This window comes from Chrysemys picta, chromosome 9 (assembly GCF_011386835.1).
Source record: "Chrysemys picta bellii isolate R12L10 chromosome 9, ASM1138683v2, whole genome shotgun sequence".
NCBI lineage: Eukaryota > Metazoa > Chordata > Testudines > Emydidae > Chrysemys > Chrysemys picta.
In genome coordinates, this window is record NC_088799.1 from 58091073 (window position 1) to 58107001 (window position 15929).

The 15929-nt window shown below is 46.2% G+C and overlaps 1 protein-coding gene and 6 non-coding genes across 9 annotated transcripts; all 7 read left to right on the forward strand.

Annotated features, from left to right (window-relative positions):
• The first annotated feature begins 158 nt into the window (after nucleotides 1-158).
• DKC1 (dyskerin pseudouridine synthase 1) lies at nucleotides 159-15652 on the forward strand. 3 transcript variants are annotated; one of them, XM_005301331.4, is made up of 15 exons: nucleotides 159-562; nucleotides 1564-1628; nucleotides 3500-3586; nucleotides 4017-4108; nucleotides 4800-4984; nucleotides 5553-5617; nucleotides 6489-6615; nucleotides 7301-7431; nucleotides 8334-8477; nucleotides 8872-8992; nucleotides 10628-10746; nucleotides 11831-11934; nucleotides 12544-12601; nucleotides 13419-13580; nucleotides 14268-15652. In XM_005301331.4, exons 1-15 carry the CDS (start codon nucleotides 547-549, stop codon nucleotides 14340-14342), a joined length of 1551 nt encoding a protein of 516 aa, XP_005301388.1. In that variant the 5' UTR covers nucleotides 159-546; the 3' UTR covers nucleotides 14343-15652. The 3 variants fall into 3 exon arrangements, with proteins under 3 accessions (XP_005301388.1, XP_065412348.1, XP_008169040.1); XM_065556276.1 differs by lacking the exon at nucleotides 14268-15652 and having other exon boundaries at nucleotides 13419-13861; XM_008170818.4 differs by lacking the exons at nucleotides 12544-12601; nucleotides 13419-13580; nucleotides 14268-15652 and having other exon boundaries at nucleotides 330-562; nucleotides 11831-11938.
• LOC112059923 (small nucleolar RNA SNORD17) lies at nucleotides 6001-6244 on the forward strand. The gene has a single exon (XR_002889196.2). It is a non-coding gene; the product is annotated as a small nucleolar RNA SNORD17 (small nucleolar RNA).
• Nucleotides 7099-7174, forward strand: LOC112059924 (small nucleolar RNA SNORD83). The gene has a single exon (XR_002889197.1). It is a non-coding gene; the product is annotated as a small nucleolar RNA SNORD83 (small nucleolar RNA).
• Nucleotides 7487-7623, forward strand: LOC112059925 (small nucleolar RNA SNORA36 family). Its single transcript, XR_002889198.1, has one exon. It is a non-coding gene; the product is annotated as a small nucleolar RNA SNORA36 family (small nucleolar RNA).
• LOC112059927 (small nucleolar RNA SNORD17) lies at nucleotides 9684-9935 on the forward strand. Its single transcript, XR_002889200.1, has one exon. It is a non-coding gene; the product is annotated as a small nucleolar RNA SNORD17 (small nucleolar RNA).
• Nucleotides 11128-11203, forward strand: LOC112059922 (small nucleolar RNA SNORD83). Its single transcript, XR_002889195.1, has one exon. It is a non-coding gene; the product is annotated as a small nucleolar RNA SNORD83 (small nucleolar RNA).
• Nucleotides 12224-12359, forward strand: LOC112059926 (small nucleolar RNA SNORA56). Its single transcript, XR_002889199.2, has one exon. It is a non-coding gene; the product is annotated as a small nucleolar RNA SNORA56 (small nucleolar RNA).
• Nucleotides 15653-15929: the final 277 nt, after the last annotated feature.

Consider the following 15929-nt stretch of genomic DNA (forward strand, 5'->3'; position numbering starts at 1 on the left):
ATATGCCAAAGAGTCAAATAATCGTTGCTTGCCTTAGGAGGAGGTCTGGCGATAGCGTTTGGACCTCACTTTAGCCCCAGCTGGCAGGGTCACTGCGCCCCCTATGCTCGAGTTACGGCCATCCCCGTGGCGTGCGGCTGCTCCGGGGAGGTACGTTCAGTATCGCGGTGGGGGTGCCGTGGCGGTAATGGCCCTTGAGTGGGAGGGGGTGCCCAGCGCCCCGCAGGAGCTAGCCATGAGGATCGGAGGCCTTATTGGAACAACCGGGGGGTGGGCGGGCGGCCGGGCCCCATGGTGAGAGCAGGGTGACGCCCCCAGTTGGACGGCCAGCTCGTCACGTGACGGGAAGCGGGCCGCACGCCGCCTCGTCACGTGGCGGGGAAGCAACGCCTCCTCTACCCCCCCACCCAGGCCGAGTCTTTGAGCACGTGACAGGGACGGGGTTTGCGCGCGGTGCAGCTCGGGACAGGGGCGGCGCTCCAGTCTCTCTTTCTGCGCGGTGGCGGGTGGCAGCAGCACGCGGCTCTCGGAGTGCGCGGAGCGAAGATGGCGGACGGGGAAGGTAGGGAGCCTGTCCCGGCCAGGGGGTGGTTCTGTCTGTCCCGAACACGTAGCCTGGGGCTGGTTTCGGTCTCTCTGGCTGCCCCGGGTGTGGCCCTCCTCCGCCGCCTGGGCCGCGATCCGAGCCCTGGGGCCGCTCCGCGTACACGTGGCTTGGGCGGCCTTGAGAAACCCGGGAGCCCCTGGAATTATCTCCAGGGAGGGATAGCTCAGTGGTTTGAGTATTGGCCTGCTAAACCCAGGGTTGTGAGTTCAATCCTTGAGGGGGCCACTTGGGGCTCTGGGGCAAAATCAGTACTTGGTCCTGCTAGTGAAGGCAGGGGGCTGGACTCGATGACCTTTCAAGGTCCCTTCCAGTTCTAGGAGATGGGATATCTCCATTAATTTCTTAATTTCCGCAGCCTCTGGACTTTCGTTTGCAAAAGTTATAGTCACTTGAGCTGTGCTGGAAACCTGTCAGTATGGCGTGTGGCCGACTGCGGGCATCCTGGCACGTGGCTCTGAGACTGGGCGGTGTAAGCTTCCTCCCGCTCCTACCTCATTAATCTCGCTTCAACATTGACTCTGAAGCCTAATGAAGATATTTTTCATGTCGTCAATGGTTATTTCATTGTCAGTTTTTGTCAGGAGAGGGGAGGAGCTCCTGGAATTGGGGGTTGCTTCGGAGAAGAAAATGCAGACGGGTAAAAAGTAGGAAAGAGAAAAGACAACGGAGAAGGAAGAAAATTGCATTGTGGAAATAGTTGCTCTTAAATATCATATGTTGCCTCTGATTGCTATTGAATGCGTCAAAGAGCTGAACAAATAATAATTAAGTTGCTTCTGAACCTTATATTGAACTAAGAGATAGATAAATGTTGCTTGTTTGTTAATTTTGCAGTTTTATATGCTTTTGCCACAGGAGGTTGTCCTAGTATAAAATTCTGTAGTGCTACCAATTTGGATTTGGATGAGTTCTGGTATGAAAAAAATATTTAATGTACCTCTCTGTTTCAATTATAGGTTGTATAGCTAAGAAGCAGAAGAAGAAAAAGGATAAGAAATCTCTACCAGATGCAGATGTTGCTGTGAGTGGGTTTTTTTTTTTCCTTCCTCTTGTATGACTGAGTTTGCCTCCAGGCTAGCTTGGTGCCTTGACTTGATTTCAAGTTGGGCAAAACTCTTGTTTAGGGAAGATCTTGGAACCTGCTTCACCTGTTTTCAATATCTCTAGAAAAGGACTCAATGGCCCACTTCTGGAATCTCTAACTGTGTGAGTATGGCTTAACAATGTTTACTCACCTGCAATTTTAGGTCTTTAGTTGGAGGGGAGAGAAGCAGCAGGATAGAAGGCGAGCAGTGTTGTTTCCTGCCTTGGTTTTGGTGAATGCTGCCCATGGGAAATCAGGGACTTAGAATGAAAGGGGATTGGAGTCTTTGTCCAGAATCAGCACCTCTCCTTGCTCCGAGTATGCATAGACAAATAGAACTGCCCTGACTGGAGGCAAAAAAACTGTAGCAGATTTTTAAATTCTTTATCAGCTTTGATCCCAGAGAATTGAGTGTTTGGTGTCTTGGATAAAGCTACCTCCCCCCCCCCCTAATAAAAGTAAATGTCTTGAGACTAAAATGGCTGTTTAGGATCCAATGCTACAGCTGACTACAGGTTTAGTATTTTGGTTTCTGCCACCAACTCTCTGTATACATTTTTTTTCATGACTGATGTACCCGAATACTTGGATGCTAAATATCTTAACTTTATTCTTAAATTCATTCACCTAAATTTGGGTTACTGCTGATTATGCACTATATGACTTTAAAAACACACTTTGTATTTGTGGATAATCTAAGCATTATACCCAGATGTACAAATAGTCTTAACCTGTGTATTATATGATTTTAACATTCACTTTAATTAAATTTTAAAATCTGTTCTTATCAGTTTAATTATCCTGGTTGGGGGGGGGGGGATGCTTGTGCTTAGAATGTGTCATTCAAAAGAGAAGCTGTCCTAAATTGGCCTTTATTCATTTTTAAATAGAAATAATCCATTATTGGATTTGGATTTAGTCTTTTTTCACCCATTCACTCAGTCACCTGAAGTCTAAAGCAAAATAGCCTTAGTTAAGCAACTTCTCCAATAAAAAGACACTGGCTAATCACATCTTAACACATCACAATTTGAAAAGAGAAAAATTCTATGTCTACACTACAGACCGCTGCAGTTGTTCCGCTGTAAGGTCTCCTGTGTAGCCACTCTATGCTGATGGGAGTGAGCTCTCCCAACAACATAATTTAACCACCCCCAGCGAGCTGCAATAGCTATGTTGCCCGGAAAGGGGCTCCTGCCAACATAGCTCTATCCACACCTGCATTTTCGTTGGTGAAATTTATGCCAGTTGGGATGTGGTTTCTTTTACACCTCTGACCAACAAAAGTGCTAGTGTAGACATAGCCTAAGTCAAGAGTTTGCTCTAATGCATCAGAGAGATTCTGCCTCCTATGGTCTTTTGGAGAATAGCTTTCTTTCTCTGTTTATGATAATCCCACAATCCAGGGGTACGGAACTGAAACTTCGCTAGTGTTTTAGTGAGTGAAGGGAGCAGACTGGGATCATTATTCTGCATTCAAACATGTAACCAACCAAGCAACTTTGACTTGCCATGGAGCTCTGAGGAGCTGCTTCGTGTTGTTTCATTACTTCAGTTCCAGCAATTTTCAAAATTTTCTTCAATTTTACTTGGTGTTATAGCCATAATCTCTCTGGACAATGATGGTTTTGCAGCCAATTGGTCGTGCTGTGGATATGTTGCTTTGGTGTAGCTGTTATTGTGTAAAATGTGTTAGCAATAATTTGTGAATGTTGGCAACAGAATACAAAAGACTTTCAGTTGTAAAAAAGAGATAAGACACTTTGCGTGTCAACTCCACTTCTCTGATCTGTGATATTTCTCCCCAGGACATACAGCACACAGAGGAATTCTTCATCAAACCTGAATCCCGAGTGGCTCAGCTGGACACATCTCAGTGGCCCTTGCTACTGAAGGTAAAGAGGATTATAGGATTGAGTCTGTATGTGTACAGATATAAAAACATTACTCCTTGTTTCACACGTGTGCCTTAGCCTGCCTGCAAAGACAATAGCCTACATGGGAACCTAAGGCAGAGGGCAACCAATCTTACACCAGGCTCCATGACCCAAATGTTGAAAAGCGCTTTCACTCATTGTGTGCCTGATCTATCAAACTGCATATGACCTTGACTTGCCTTATAATCATCTCCACAGGATTTACACCCATTCCTTCTTTCTGCGCAGGGATGATGTTTGCCTAAGTCTCCACAGAGACTCTAGTTCTCTACACAGAACTTTTTTTTTTTTTTGATCCCCATGGAGATCCCCATTTTAGGTAAAATGGGATTTGTTTCTAAAGGCTTAGAGTATTTTGTTTACGGTACATTTTGTTTGGATTTTGTAGAACTTTGACAAGCTAAATGTGAGGACAACACACTACACACCCCTTCCCTCTGGCTGCAATCCCCTGAAGAGAGACATCGCTGAGTATGTTAGGTACGTTTGTTGGGGAGAAAACTGTAACTTCTGTCACGATTTACACCCTCAAAGGGTTTGGTGACCCTCCCAGCTTAAGTAGGTCTGGAAACAGTTACTTTTTCTTCACTGTTGTTGGCTATACAAAATTCCTCTTTAAATTTGGTTACCAGTCTCATACATTTCAATTTGTTCTAGTTACAGATTCTTTAGGGGGTAGATTTAGAAATGAAAAGTAGAGTAATGTTATGGTGTCTGAAAGCTATATAGCTTGCCCTTCCCAGCATGGTTTACTTCCTGATACTGTATAGTGGGTATTGCTATAGAGACACCAGTAAATGTATATTCAGTGTGAAGACTTTAGTGGAGATGTTTTGCCAGGCTGCGGGAGTTTTCTCTTGTAGTATATATGATGCAGTCAGGCCAAGGTGGCAGTAAGGCCAAAATTTTCAAGAACAGGAGTTTAGAGTTAGGCTGTTTAATAAAAGTCCTGTTTTAAATGTAGAGCATCTAGCAGCTCCTTTGACCTCAATGAGAGCTGTCGGTTGCTCAGCACTTCTGAAAATGCTCTATGTTGGGAGGAGCTCCTTTGGATGTAGTTTTTCTTGGCTGCAAAACATCTCTCTCTTTAGAAGCCAGATGCCCTTGGTAAAATACAACGAGGCTATCAAATGGCATTGGAGGTTCTAATCATCTGTGTGCTGTGTTCCAGGACAGGCTTCATTAACCTCGACAAGCCATCCAACCCTTCTTCCCATGAGGTGGTTGCCTGGATCCGGCGCATCCTCCGGGTTGAAAAGACAGGGCACAGTGGGACGCTTGACCCCAAAGTGACAGGGTGTCTGATTGTGTGCATCGAACGAGCAACACGGCTGGTCAAGTCTCAGCAGAGTGCAGGCATGTCATTTTACTGAATTGGGGTAGTTTACTCTCTAGTTCTTTTAAGTGGTCAGATGAAAGACCGACTGACTGCATTTTAATGATAAGCAGAGGATTCCAGTTCCAGTCCTCTAAAGGATGCCTATTTCTAACTAAGGTTTGCTGTCCATTATGGCAGAATACAAAGTTGGGATGAACTGGAGGCCTGGTATCCTGACTTGGACTAGTGCCTATAAGTAAATTACTGTTTTCCTGAGCTTTCTGCTGTCACCATTTTTTTTTTTTTAAGCTGATCAGGTCTTGGAACAGCAAATTTTAATTTACACACAAGAAGTTACCATTGCTTTTATTCAGACTTATGCTGTGCTGCCCTACATAATAAGTCTTGCTCCATAAATAAACCTGCAGCTTGGGTTTCTTTGTTGATAAATTCAAGGGGTTAGAGATGTTTGTGCTTGATCCTTTTCTAAAAGTCTTTGGCTGAAGACTGGCCTCTACAGATGTTTGAATTGTAATAACACCGACATGGTGGTGAACAATAAAATGCAAGTGGCCACTCCTTACTACTCTTCTGTCATTCTTTCAGGCAAAGAGTATGTGGGAATCATTCGGCTGCACAATGCTATTGAAAATGAGATTCAGCTTTCCAGGGTAAGTCTCTGCATGCCTGAGCCCACGTTAGCTTCCTGCTATATTGTCTCATCAGTCCACCTTGGAGATGTGGGTAGGAGCATTCCTTAAAGAGCCATTGAGAGCATTTTGTTGCAGTAGAGGAAATAGAGTAAACAGCCCCTAATAAAATCAAAATTGTGCAGCATGACATCATGTTACTTAATCAGATGCTTAATTTGTATTGGTTTACTGTATATTTGCTGTCTGTGTTTTAGTAGGATTGTCCATAACAATTGCAATTCTCCCTTGGGTATATGGACCTCAGTCCTTCAGATGTTGAAATGTCCTTGCTGTTTCACAAATGCTGTGATTGTGCATTTTTAAGAAAAACACCTTCTCTTCCTAGCAGGCATGTGGTGTATGTGAAGTGATGATGAATCCATTCTCAGAGCGCTGCTGTAATGCCCTCCCTGCAGCACGCAGATTCCTACTGTAGGGTCCCCATGCTGTGTAGTCTCCAAACACCCGCCAGCCTTTCATAGTTCTGCTGCAAGCCGCTCGTGTGTCTGGCCAACTCTGTACAGGAGAGGGGCAGAGCCAGCAGGGCGGGAGCCCCTCTTCATGGGGGCTCTGTCTCAGCTGAGACGAGTGATGCTGTCTGATCACATGCTGCTGCCTCACAAAGTAGCCCCATTGGTAGCTGGGGGAGTAATTCCTATCTAGGGGCGTGCTTAAGTGGCTCAGATGGGCTTGCTTTAATGGAGTATGATCAGATACAACATATGATATACAATAGGGAAATGATTTTTATTGCCTAAATAGCAGCATGCTCTTGTGTCTAGATGTGCTGATGGGATGGTGTGGGTTGTGTAAGGGTGAAGTCTGACAGTTCTTCTGCTTCTCCCCCTAGGCAATAGAAACTCTGACCGGTGCCCTGTTTCAGCGACCTCCCCTCATTGCAGCTGTCAAGAGGCAACTGAGGGTCCGAACCATCTACGAGAGCAAACTGGTAGAATACGACCCTGAGAGGAGATTAGGTAAAACAACACCTAGGTTCTCTGGTAGCACTTCAAAGCATGAAAGTGCTTTGTGGACTCTCCCCGTGAGGCTCTAGTGAACACACCACTAGAGGGGACTTGCTGTTCCTCTCCCAGGTGCAGTGATGAGCAGATACTGGATGGTCCCATTTTAAAATCCAGGCTTTAACTTGTTAATTGAAACTGGTTTAAAAGAGGTCTGTGTTCCAGACTGAACTCCAAAAGGGATGCACTACACTACAGCCATCTAAGGAAAGGAAAAGTGCCCTCTGTTGATGTTCCTGGAGAAATGTGATGAATGCCTCATTATGGTGATCTCTGACTGACAGTATCCCACCAGTGCGCCTACTTCTATGTGGGATGAGCTTCTTCACGGTCCAGAGAGGTGCCCTTAGACTGCCAGTCACCACCCTCTGCAAGAGCTAAAGTTGTCTTGCATATTTTCCCCATGATAAAAGTTGCTGAACTCTTGTTCCACGAAGAGCCAAATGATGCAAAGTAGATGACATTAGCACGCTGTGCAAAGATGACTTACATCTATCACCCAATACTGATGGCTCATTGGAGACACTGAACATGGAGCCAATCACAGGGCTCACTTTAATCCCTATAGGCAAGTGTGTTAAATTATGGTACCTCTGGATAGCTCAAAACTCTTCTCTCCCCTCCCTGTATTGCATTCCAGGTATCTTCTGGGTGAGTTGTGAAGCTGGCACTTACATCCGTACACTGTGTGTCCACCTGGGCCTGCTGCTGGGGGTTGGAGGCCAGATGCAAGAGCTCCGGCGAGTGCGCTCGGGAATCATGGGAGAGAAGGTAGGAGGGTATGGCTGGCTTTTCTTTTGAAAGGCCCTTGCTGTAAGTTATCTTTACCCAGAGTGTTGAGTTCAGTTCAGGGCTGCTGTCCCTGTTCTGGTAATTAAACTTTGGGACAGTGAGTGGCTGGAAGTCATGTCAAGATGATGGGAAGCTTTGCTTTCTGCCACTTCTGTTACTCAGCCCACAAAATGTTCACGTACTGAAAGAGCTCAGCTGCTTTCTTGTTGCACTCTGGCTTTGGGCTGTTCACGGTATCTAATGTAGGAACCATACTTGGATTAAAATGGGCACCTCTTTGTAAGGTCCTTGGATACTGCGGTGCTGGGGGTGGTATAAAAGCCTAGGTAGACTTTCCAGCATGGGCACAGATGGTCTGGAGTTTGGAGAAACACTTCATTTGTGGAACAAGTTCTCTGCTCTCTTTTCCTAAGAGCCTGTGAACTTAGTGCCTGTTGTACTGCATCCGGAGTACTGAGGTTTCTGATAGGGTGCTTATCGCCACTGCAAACAGCGTAGAGTGTGCGATTTGGGGCGCTAGGTAGCTCAGCCTTTCACATGCTGATGTTTCATGTGTGGGAAGCTAAGTTCATTTGTGGGTCGGGTCATAAATGAGTTTTTATGGTAAACGTTATATACGAACTTGGCAATTTGTGGTCAGGAGGTTCCCAGGACTGGAACAGCAGAGGTCAGAGCAGAGGGGTGGTAGCAGAGTTATGTGGGGGAGTTTGCATTGCACTTACCTGCATTGTTCATGGCTCTTGCTAATTTTATCTTCAACACCTTTTAGGAACCCCAGAATTCATCACTGCTTTTCCTGTTTGTTTTAGCCATATTTTCTCGGTCTGATTTGATTGGGTGGCTGAGCCAAGGGTTAACATAGTGGTTATCTCTCTCTGCAGGACCACATGGTGACGATGCACGATGTACTGGATGCCCAGTGGCAGTATGACAACAACAAGGATGAGAGTTACCTGAGGAGGGTTATCTTCCCCTTGGAGAAGCTGCTGACTTCACACAAACGGCTGGTTATGAAGGACAGTGCAGTGAGTTCCTACATGGCTTTGGAAAATGTCGTCAGGTGGCGGGACAGTGGGGTGACACTAATGCATTTCACCCTAACTTCACCTCTAGCTTGGACAACTAGTAACAAATAATTTTGGTGGTGGTGATCCAGATCCTCATAAACAATCACTAGCACCTCTTTCAAGGAGGCAATGTGCAGGTCTGAAAAGAGGAGCAATGGCCAAATTCTGGAGTGTGGGGGGAGATGCTCTTAAGTCATACATGGGAAAAAACATCATTTTATCACTGGGGCAGCACCAATTGGTATTTAGAGTGACTCTGCAAATTTATTCAGCCAATCTTGTGCATTGGTTAAGATCATGTAACTTTACATTCTCAACCAGATTTTTCAGCCTTCCTCTTCCACCCTTCCAGGTTAATGCCATCTGCTACGGTGCCAAGATCATGCTTCCTGGTGTTCTGAGGTATGAAGATGGCATTGAGATTAATCAGGAGATTGTTGTCATCACCACTAAAGGGGAGGCCATCTGCATGGGTAAGAAGAGGTCAATGTTCTTCCTCCAGCCACCAAGCTAGTTAGTTGGCAGTAAAGACAGATCAATACAGCATCTTCAGAAGCTTGTAACAAACATGGGTGCCGGGATGGCACTCACCATGGCCAGAATCTTTCATCCATGTTTCCTGGTGGGAAATAATTGAAGGCTGTCGCTGAGAGAACTGTGACTTGCTACCCTTAGAAGTGTGAGAACAACATTGCTTAGAGGTCAATGATGTCAGCTGAGAAATAATGGCTTAATTATAACTCTGGTATTTGTTACACTAACAGATTTTTACTGCTCTATAACTGGTTTTTCTGTTTAAATTTTCACAGTTATGCGAAATTATGGGAGGGCAGACAATTATTTAATGACAGAGGTTAAGATTCAAAAAGTTAACGTTACAACTGTTAAAACACATTGTCAACATATGTCAAAATGTACAAAATAAATATCCTTAAATCAAACTCTAAGTTCTTAGGCAAAGAAAGAAATCAATGGAAATACTTTTTGGTCAATTTGTATACAGTGGAATTGACATTTATTGACACTTAGCAGTAAAAGTCTAATCCTTCCAAGCCTAGCTATACCCCTCCATTAAAATAAAAAACCTGCAGAAGATAGCAAGGTTTTTGCTTGACTTCTGTTCACTCTATTCCCATGTCCTAGGCTTTCGGGCACACGCTGTATGTGAAATGATGATGAAGTTTATCCATTCTCTGAGTGCTGCTGCTGCACTGCCCTCCCTGCAGCACCTAGATTCCTGTTCTAGGGTCTCTGTGCCGTGCAGCCTCCAAATACCCTCCAGTCTTTCAGTGTTCTACTGGGGGCTGCTGGAGGGTCTGGCGGGCTGCCCGCAGGAGCAGGACAGAGCCAGCAGGGCTGGAGTCCCTTTCCATGGGGGCTCCATCTCAACCAAGACGAGTGATGCTCTCTGATCACATACTGCTGCCTGTGAACTCCTCTCTCCTAACAAATCTATGTGGAAGCTATTTCTATTTCTCCGACATCTAGTATAAAGAAATGATGCATCTTGGATGGCTGCTGAATGTTATTTTGTATTAATGCTTTATTACCAGATACCTACAGCAAAGAATTGCCTAGGTAATAAGGACTAAGGTGCCATCCTGACTGGGCGCACATCTGACAATGAGCAGTGCTGTGTGTGTGTGTGTGTGGTGCTTATGCCCTGTATCCAATACAGGATACCACTGAGTAGTGTAACAATTCACTTCTGGCTAGTTTGTGAACCCGCATCCAGTGCTCTGGTGGGAGCTGAGCCACATAGTGGTTGATGAGCCTGCTACAATCTTGGCTACGAGAGCCAAGTCTTTTAGCTCAGGCAGTAGATGCTCATGCTTTTAGATCTAGAGTTCCCCGGTTTGTACTTCCCCGATGATAAAACCAGACAGGGAGTGAGTTACAAGTGGAAGCCTGTCCAGGGTTTGAGTTGGATGGACTTCTTGGGTAATTGTGTAGGGGGCTGATGAAAATTGTCAATCTTGGGAATGCCAACTTTGTAGCCCATCTCTGCACCACCATAACGTTGAGTCATAGGAGATTGAATCCAGTAGGTGGCCAGTATTGCTCTTCTGTGCCTCAATGTTCATTCTTTTCATTTTCCATTAATGCAGCTGTTGCCTTGATGACCACCGCAGTGATTTCTACTTGTGACCATGGTATAGTGGCAAAGATCAAGAGGGTGATCATGGAAAGAGACACTTACCCCCGCAAATGGGGTCTTGGTCCCAAGGTGAGGCTAAGGGGGTGGGAGGCTGTGTGGTGTTGGAAATGGCATTCAGCTATTGAGAAATTGGGTTCGAAGCAGCCTCTTACAAAGCTGCAGGTCCCAGATAAAGGCTTCCAGTTTCTCACCTCCATTTCCGAACTTTTATAGTTTGTCTAAACCCTCTGGAGCCAAGAAGACAAAAAAAGGCTTGATCAACTTTGCTCCTGCTGTGAGACTGTTGGGCTCTTTGGGCTATGTCTACACTGCTATAACCATGTCTGAGTGCTGAACTGTCCCTTACCTGGTTAAAAGTCTGGTTCCAGTTGGTGGTGTAGACTGGATCTTGACTAGGCTAAACCAGGATCAGACTGCTTTTAGTCTGTGCTGCGAATCCTTCCAGGAAGAGCCAAATGATGTAAAGTAGCTGACATAAGCACTGTGTGCAAAGATGACTTAAATCTATCACCCAGTACTGATGGCTTGTGGAGGAATTAGAAAGATGCTGCATGCCCCACTCTTGAGAGGCTGAAGTAGTGTCTGTAAGAATGCTCCAAGTGCTCTAATGAAAGGTGCCATTGAAATTCAAAATAGCATTAGAAACAGTGTATCGTGGGCGTGTGGCAGAGTACTAAAGCCTGTCGAAAGGGACTCCAGGAGCAACAGAAACACGACTTCTGTGTCTCTTGCACAAGTCCACTTCCCCACTTGTCTGATGCACATGTGATTATCATTTATGTATAGCTGGGTCTGTAACAGTAGAAGACTAACTCCAATTTGCTTGCAGTTCCTTCTCATGCAGTGACACTTATAAGCAAACTGGGATGGTAAAAATCTTTTCTGGAATACTACTACTTTAATTAACCAGTGTTACAAATAGAAGAATGACATCAGCTAAGGAATAAACTCTGAAGCAACAACGATAATTTGCCATGAGCTATCAGAGGCTCCTTGAGGACATATTTGTGTGTCTCTGGCCTGGTAAAGGTTTCATCGTGAACTTGGTTCTCTTCCACAGTGTCTCGTCATATGCCATGTGACTTCTCCAATTAGAAATGATAGCTGCTTTGAAGCTAGAATGTGACTTTTTCTCTCTGTATTGTCACATCAGGCAAGTCAAAAGATGATGATGATCAAGCAGGGCCTGTTAAGCAAGCATGGCAAGCCCAACGAGAGCACGCCGGATTCCTGGAAGAAGGAGTATGTGGACTACAGGTAATGCACAGTGCTTGAGGGACAGGGCAGAGGGGTGAATTGCATGCATTCAGTCTCTGCTGTGCTATCTTAGAATACCACTTTTTCTTGGGGCATATTGCTGACTTCTGCTGGAAAATGTCAGTTTGGGATATAAAAGGTCGCCGGGGTTGAATGTAGCATGTTAAAAATACTGTCAGGCAATATAATACCTTTTCAAAGAATGTTAATTGCAATGCAGTTGTTTGCCCTCCCTAGGAAGCACTGCCCTGGAGGAACAGTAGAGGGTTCTATTCCAGACAAACCAAGTGAGCAGACAGTTATCCCTTTCTAGCTTGGTATCTGTGGCTCTAGAGGGAGTCAGTCTGCCAAATTAAACAGGGAAGGCTCTGCGTTTGTCCGGCACGGTTAGGCACTGATGCAGGCTGCAGGCTTTCTGTACATCACCGTGTGTTATATAACATAGTGGTCAGAAAAAGGAGTTGTAGTGTGTCAACTGTGTAGCAGCAGGAGGCTGAGGGATGTAGTTTTGGTTTGCAGCAAGCGTCTAGGAGGGAGGATAATAAATCTGAACGTATAGGATTGATCGGCAGTACTCACACATTTGACTCAGTGTTTTCCTCCTTCCAGTGTTGCTGTAAAGAAAGAGGCAGAAGCCCCAGCAGCAGTGGCCGAGAGGGTACCAAAAGTAAGTATCATAGGCTACTTTCATGTGACATCCATTTCAGACCTGCGTATTGTCAGATGAACATCTCTGCCTTGGCAGATTGATCCTGTGACTTATGTTGTTGCTTTGGGGAAGGCAGAGTTAACATGGAGTCTCCTTTGATTTGTCCAGCAGAGTGGACTTTCACATGCAATCCATATTCTGTGTGGTTAGTGTTACATCGCCAGGCTTTGAATTTGTTGAGGGACAAGCTCTGGGAACAAGAGCCCTAAAGATGGCTCAAGGCCATGACCCAGAATGTGAATGCAGAGCTGTGCCAGTGGGATTCCAGAGGCCATGGGCACCAGCCCCTATCCTGGTCTGTGCAGTTCAGCTCAGTTGAAAAAGCCCAACCAGCATGTGTGTGTTACCAAAGGAAGCAGGTTATCTCTGGGGACCAAACTTAGGCCTGATTTTGGGCTCTGTCGCTTTGTGTACAGATGACACAGCAGAGACTGGAAGAATGTGGAGCCTTAAGCTGTAGATGGAATGATGTCATGGGAAGAACATGAGGGAGGGGTGTGCCAGGGATTCTTGCAAAGCTTTCAGAAAACCATAGATAGGTTCCAGAGGATCTATAGTCTCCCTCATTACACAAGCCGTGACGAACTTGACAGCATTACCAGGAATAAGGCTCGCTCTTACCATGCTCCTGAGGGTGCGGAGGGCTAGGATGGGAAGGCAAATTGAGGAGGTGGCCTCAGGACTATGTGGGGTCTGTCATCTGTACTCAAGACAGGCCGCCTGTTACTGCTCAGCTGGGAGAGAGCTGATCTGATCTGGCTTTACTCTTAAACAGCGAAAGTGGGAGACAGAGAGTGAAAATGAGGAGGCAGCAGTGGCGCCATCCTCCCCAGCCACTCTGCAACCAGAGGAGCAGAGCAGGAAGGAAAAGAAAAAGAAGAAAAAAGAGAAGAAGGCCAAAGAAGCTGCCGAGAGCGAAGGGGAGCTAATGGAAGTGGTAGGTAGCTGGACGGTGTCGCAGAGCAGCAGGCCTAGGAGTGTGGCTGCATTGCATCACTTGTACACCCCTCCTTGTGATACTTACAAAACCCGAGACACCTATTCAGTTTGTCCATGTAGGTTGCTGCTTTCCCCCATCAGTATAGAGTTGCACCACTGTAAGCCGCCTCAGTATAGCTAAGCTCAGTTGGCACTATTGTCTGTCCCTGGCGGCTGGCCTGCCATGGATAAGCAGATTAACCTGTAGGGCCGGGTGTGGAAGTGGCTGTTGTGTTCAGACTGCCCTTGTTTAATGTGTTGGGAATAATTTGCCCCTGGGGTAGCTTTCTCACAATTGTCTGGCAGAGATTATTACGCCTTCCTCTGGCGCCTCTGGAACCATGCATAGTTGGAGATAGGGCATCATGCTAGATGGTGTGCCAATTGCTTCGCCAGTGTACATGCTCCTGGTCTCGGTGCATTGCATGTCGGTAATTATTCTGCCCGGCAGATTTTGTTTTGGGGAGCCTTGGATGGGGGAGGGGGCAGAATGGTATGTCACTCTTCCCTCATGAATGAGAGCTCCTGGGGGGTAGTTAAGATGAATCCTTATACAAATAGTTCATTAGTCCTTGCTGAAAGGTGTGCCACAAATCAGCAGTGATTCCTTCCCAACCACCCTTCCTGAGCTCCATCTTCTCTGCAGGCCAGTGACACCAGCACAAAGAAGAAGAAGAAGAAAAAGAAGAAACAAAAGCAAGCTGAAGAGAGCTCGGAGTAAATGGCTAGATCCCTCCCAGCCAGATGAGGCCACCTGCCTTGGATGGAAGTTGGAGAGTCCTTAACAAAAGCTATTCCCCAGCAATGCAGAAACACTGACTGCAGTGGGGTGATGAGGCTCCCGATCCGTTGCTTACACAAACAAAAGCATGTCTACAGTGTGGCTCAGCGAGCTCCCCATAAGCCTCTCCCCATCCTGTTTTAAGGGTGGCTGGAGGGAAGAGTGCAAAACTTACCCACTGGACTGTGCTCTGCTAAGCTGGTTGCCTCAATGCATATAAAACTGTGTTCTCAGGGAACCAGCAGCTTCTGCTGAAAATTAGTCCTCCTAACCCCCAGTGTTTCAAGTTATCTCCACAGATGGAGATAATGCCCCCCTTCCTAATCCTGCCTTTCCCTCTGTTCATGGGTCTGGGAGCCATTACCCTGACTGTCACAGAATGTTCTTACAGCTGAAGGAATTGGCCTGAGCCACTCACCCTCTTGGAGCAGCATTCAGGGTCTGGTTGATCACATCGGCTATTTTAAGTGCTTTGGTTTTAAACTTGCAGTGCGTGACTTGAGTCTCAGCTAGCCAAGTCTCAGTGTCTCCCCAAGGAGGGCAGATGTTTTAGGTACATGTTTTCAGTTTGTGCAGCTTAGAATTTGTGCTTGAGGTTTCTCCCATTTTGTTTCATAGTGCAGGGACCTGGCTCCATTTGCTGTTCACTAAACCCCCATTTCAATGTTATGGCTGCTATGTCCACCGCTGCCTCAGCCCTCCTTTCCAGTATTGGCACCTAATCGATTCTGGGGGTTGGAATGGAGACAGAGGAGAGATCTCTGGGGCCAGAGGCCAAGTATATTCTGGAAGGTGTCAGCTGTTCATACGCTTTCTCTAAAGGGTAGTGTGCACGGAGATCGGAGGCCTTTGGTACCAGCCCTTGGCTGCTTGAAGCTGAATGTGCTAAGGGTAGCAGATGGTCTGTTCCAAACAAAGCACCTAAGTTCTCTTCCTAGGGTGCCTCACGGGCAGGAGGAGGTGGGTTGCTGGTGCTACTGGGTGACTGGCTTTATCCCTATACTGGTTTTACCCCTTGAGGGAGGGGGGTAGAATACTCTGCACTGAGCAAATACCACCTGAAGTAAAGGCCTAAAGGTGCCTACCTGTGTTGCTCTACTTCTCTTCTCTCCTCCCTCCCTCCCCCCCCCGCCCAGTACTAAGGAGACGCACAGGTGGTGAGCACAGCTGGGGCCTGTGAGGGATTTAAGGGAAAAGAAAGTTGTGATTTTTATTTACTTTTTATAAAAAAAATAAATAAATAAACTATTTTTCAAGTGTTGACTTGTTGCTATTCAAAATGGGTAGGAGGCAGTGCTTCAGTTACTTGGCCACCTGGGCACTGAGGTGGGGGCTACCTGCAGACAGGCCTCTTCCCCATTCTGTTGTCAGTTGTACCTCCTTTCCCATGGAGGAGGAGCTGCAGGAGAGAGGATAGTTGGTGCTGGCTGCTAGGACTGCTTGCAAAGGTAATGATGGTGCTGCTCTGGAATCTTCTAATAGGAACTGACTAAATTACTGATTTGTTTTGGTCAGCACCTACCTTGG

What these genes read in the sequence shown, in the direction of transcription:
- DKC1 (XM_065556276.1), top strand. An exon ending in AGTGGCCCTTGCTACTGAAG is followed by an intron (nt 3,587 to 4,016) that starts GTAAAGAGGATT and finishes TGGATTTTGTAG; the next exon opens with AACTTTGACAAGCTAAATGT. An exon ending in CGGGAATCATGGGAGAGAAG is followed by an intron (nt 7,432 to 8,333) that starts GTAGGAGGGTAT and finishes CTCTCTCTGCAG; the next exon opens with GACCACATGGTGACGATGCA.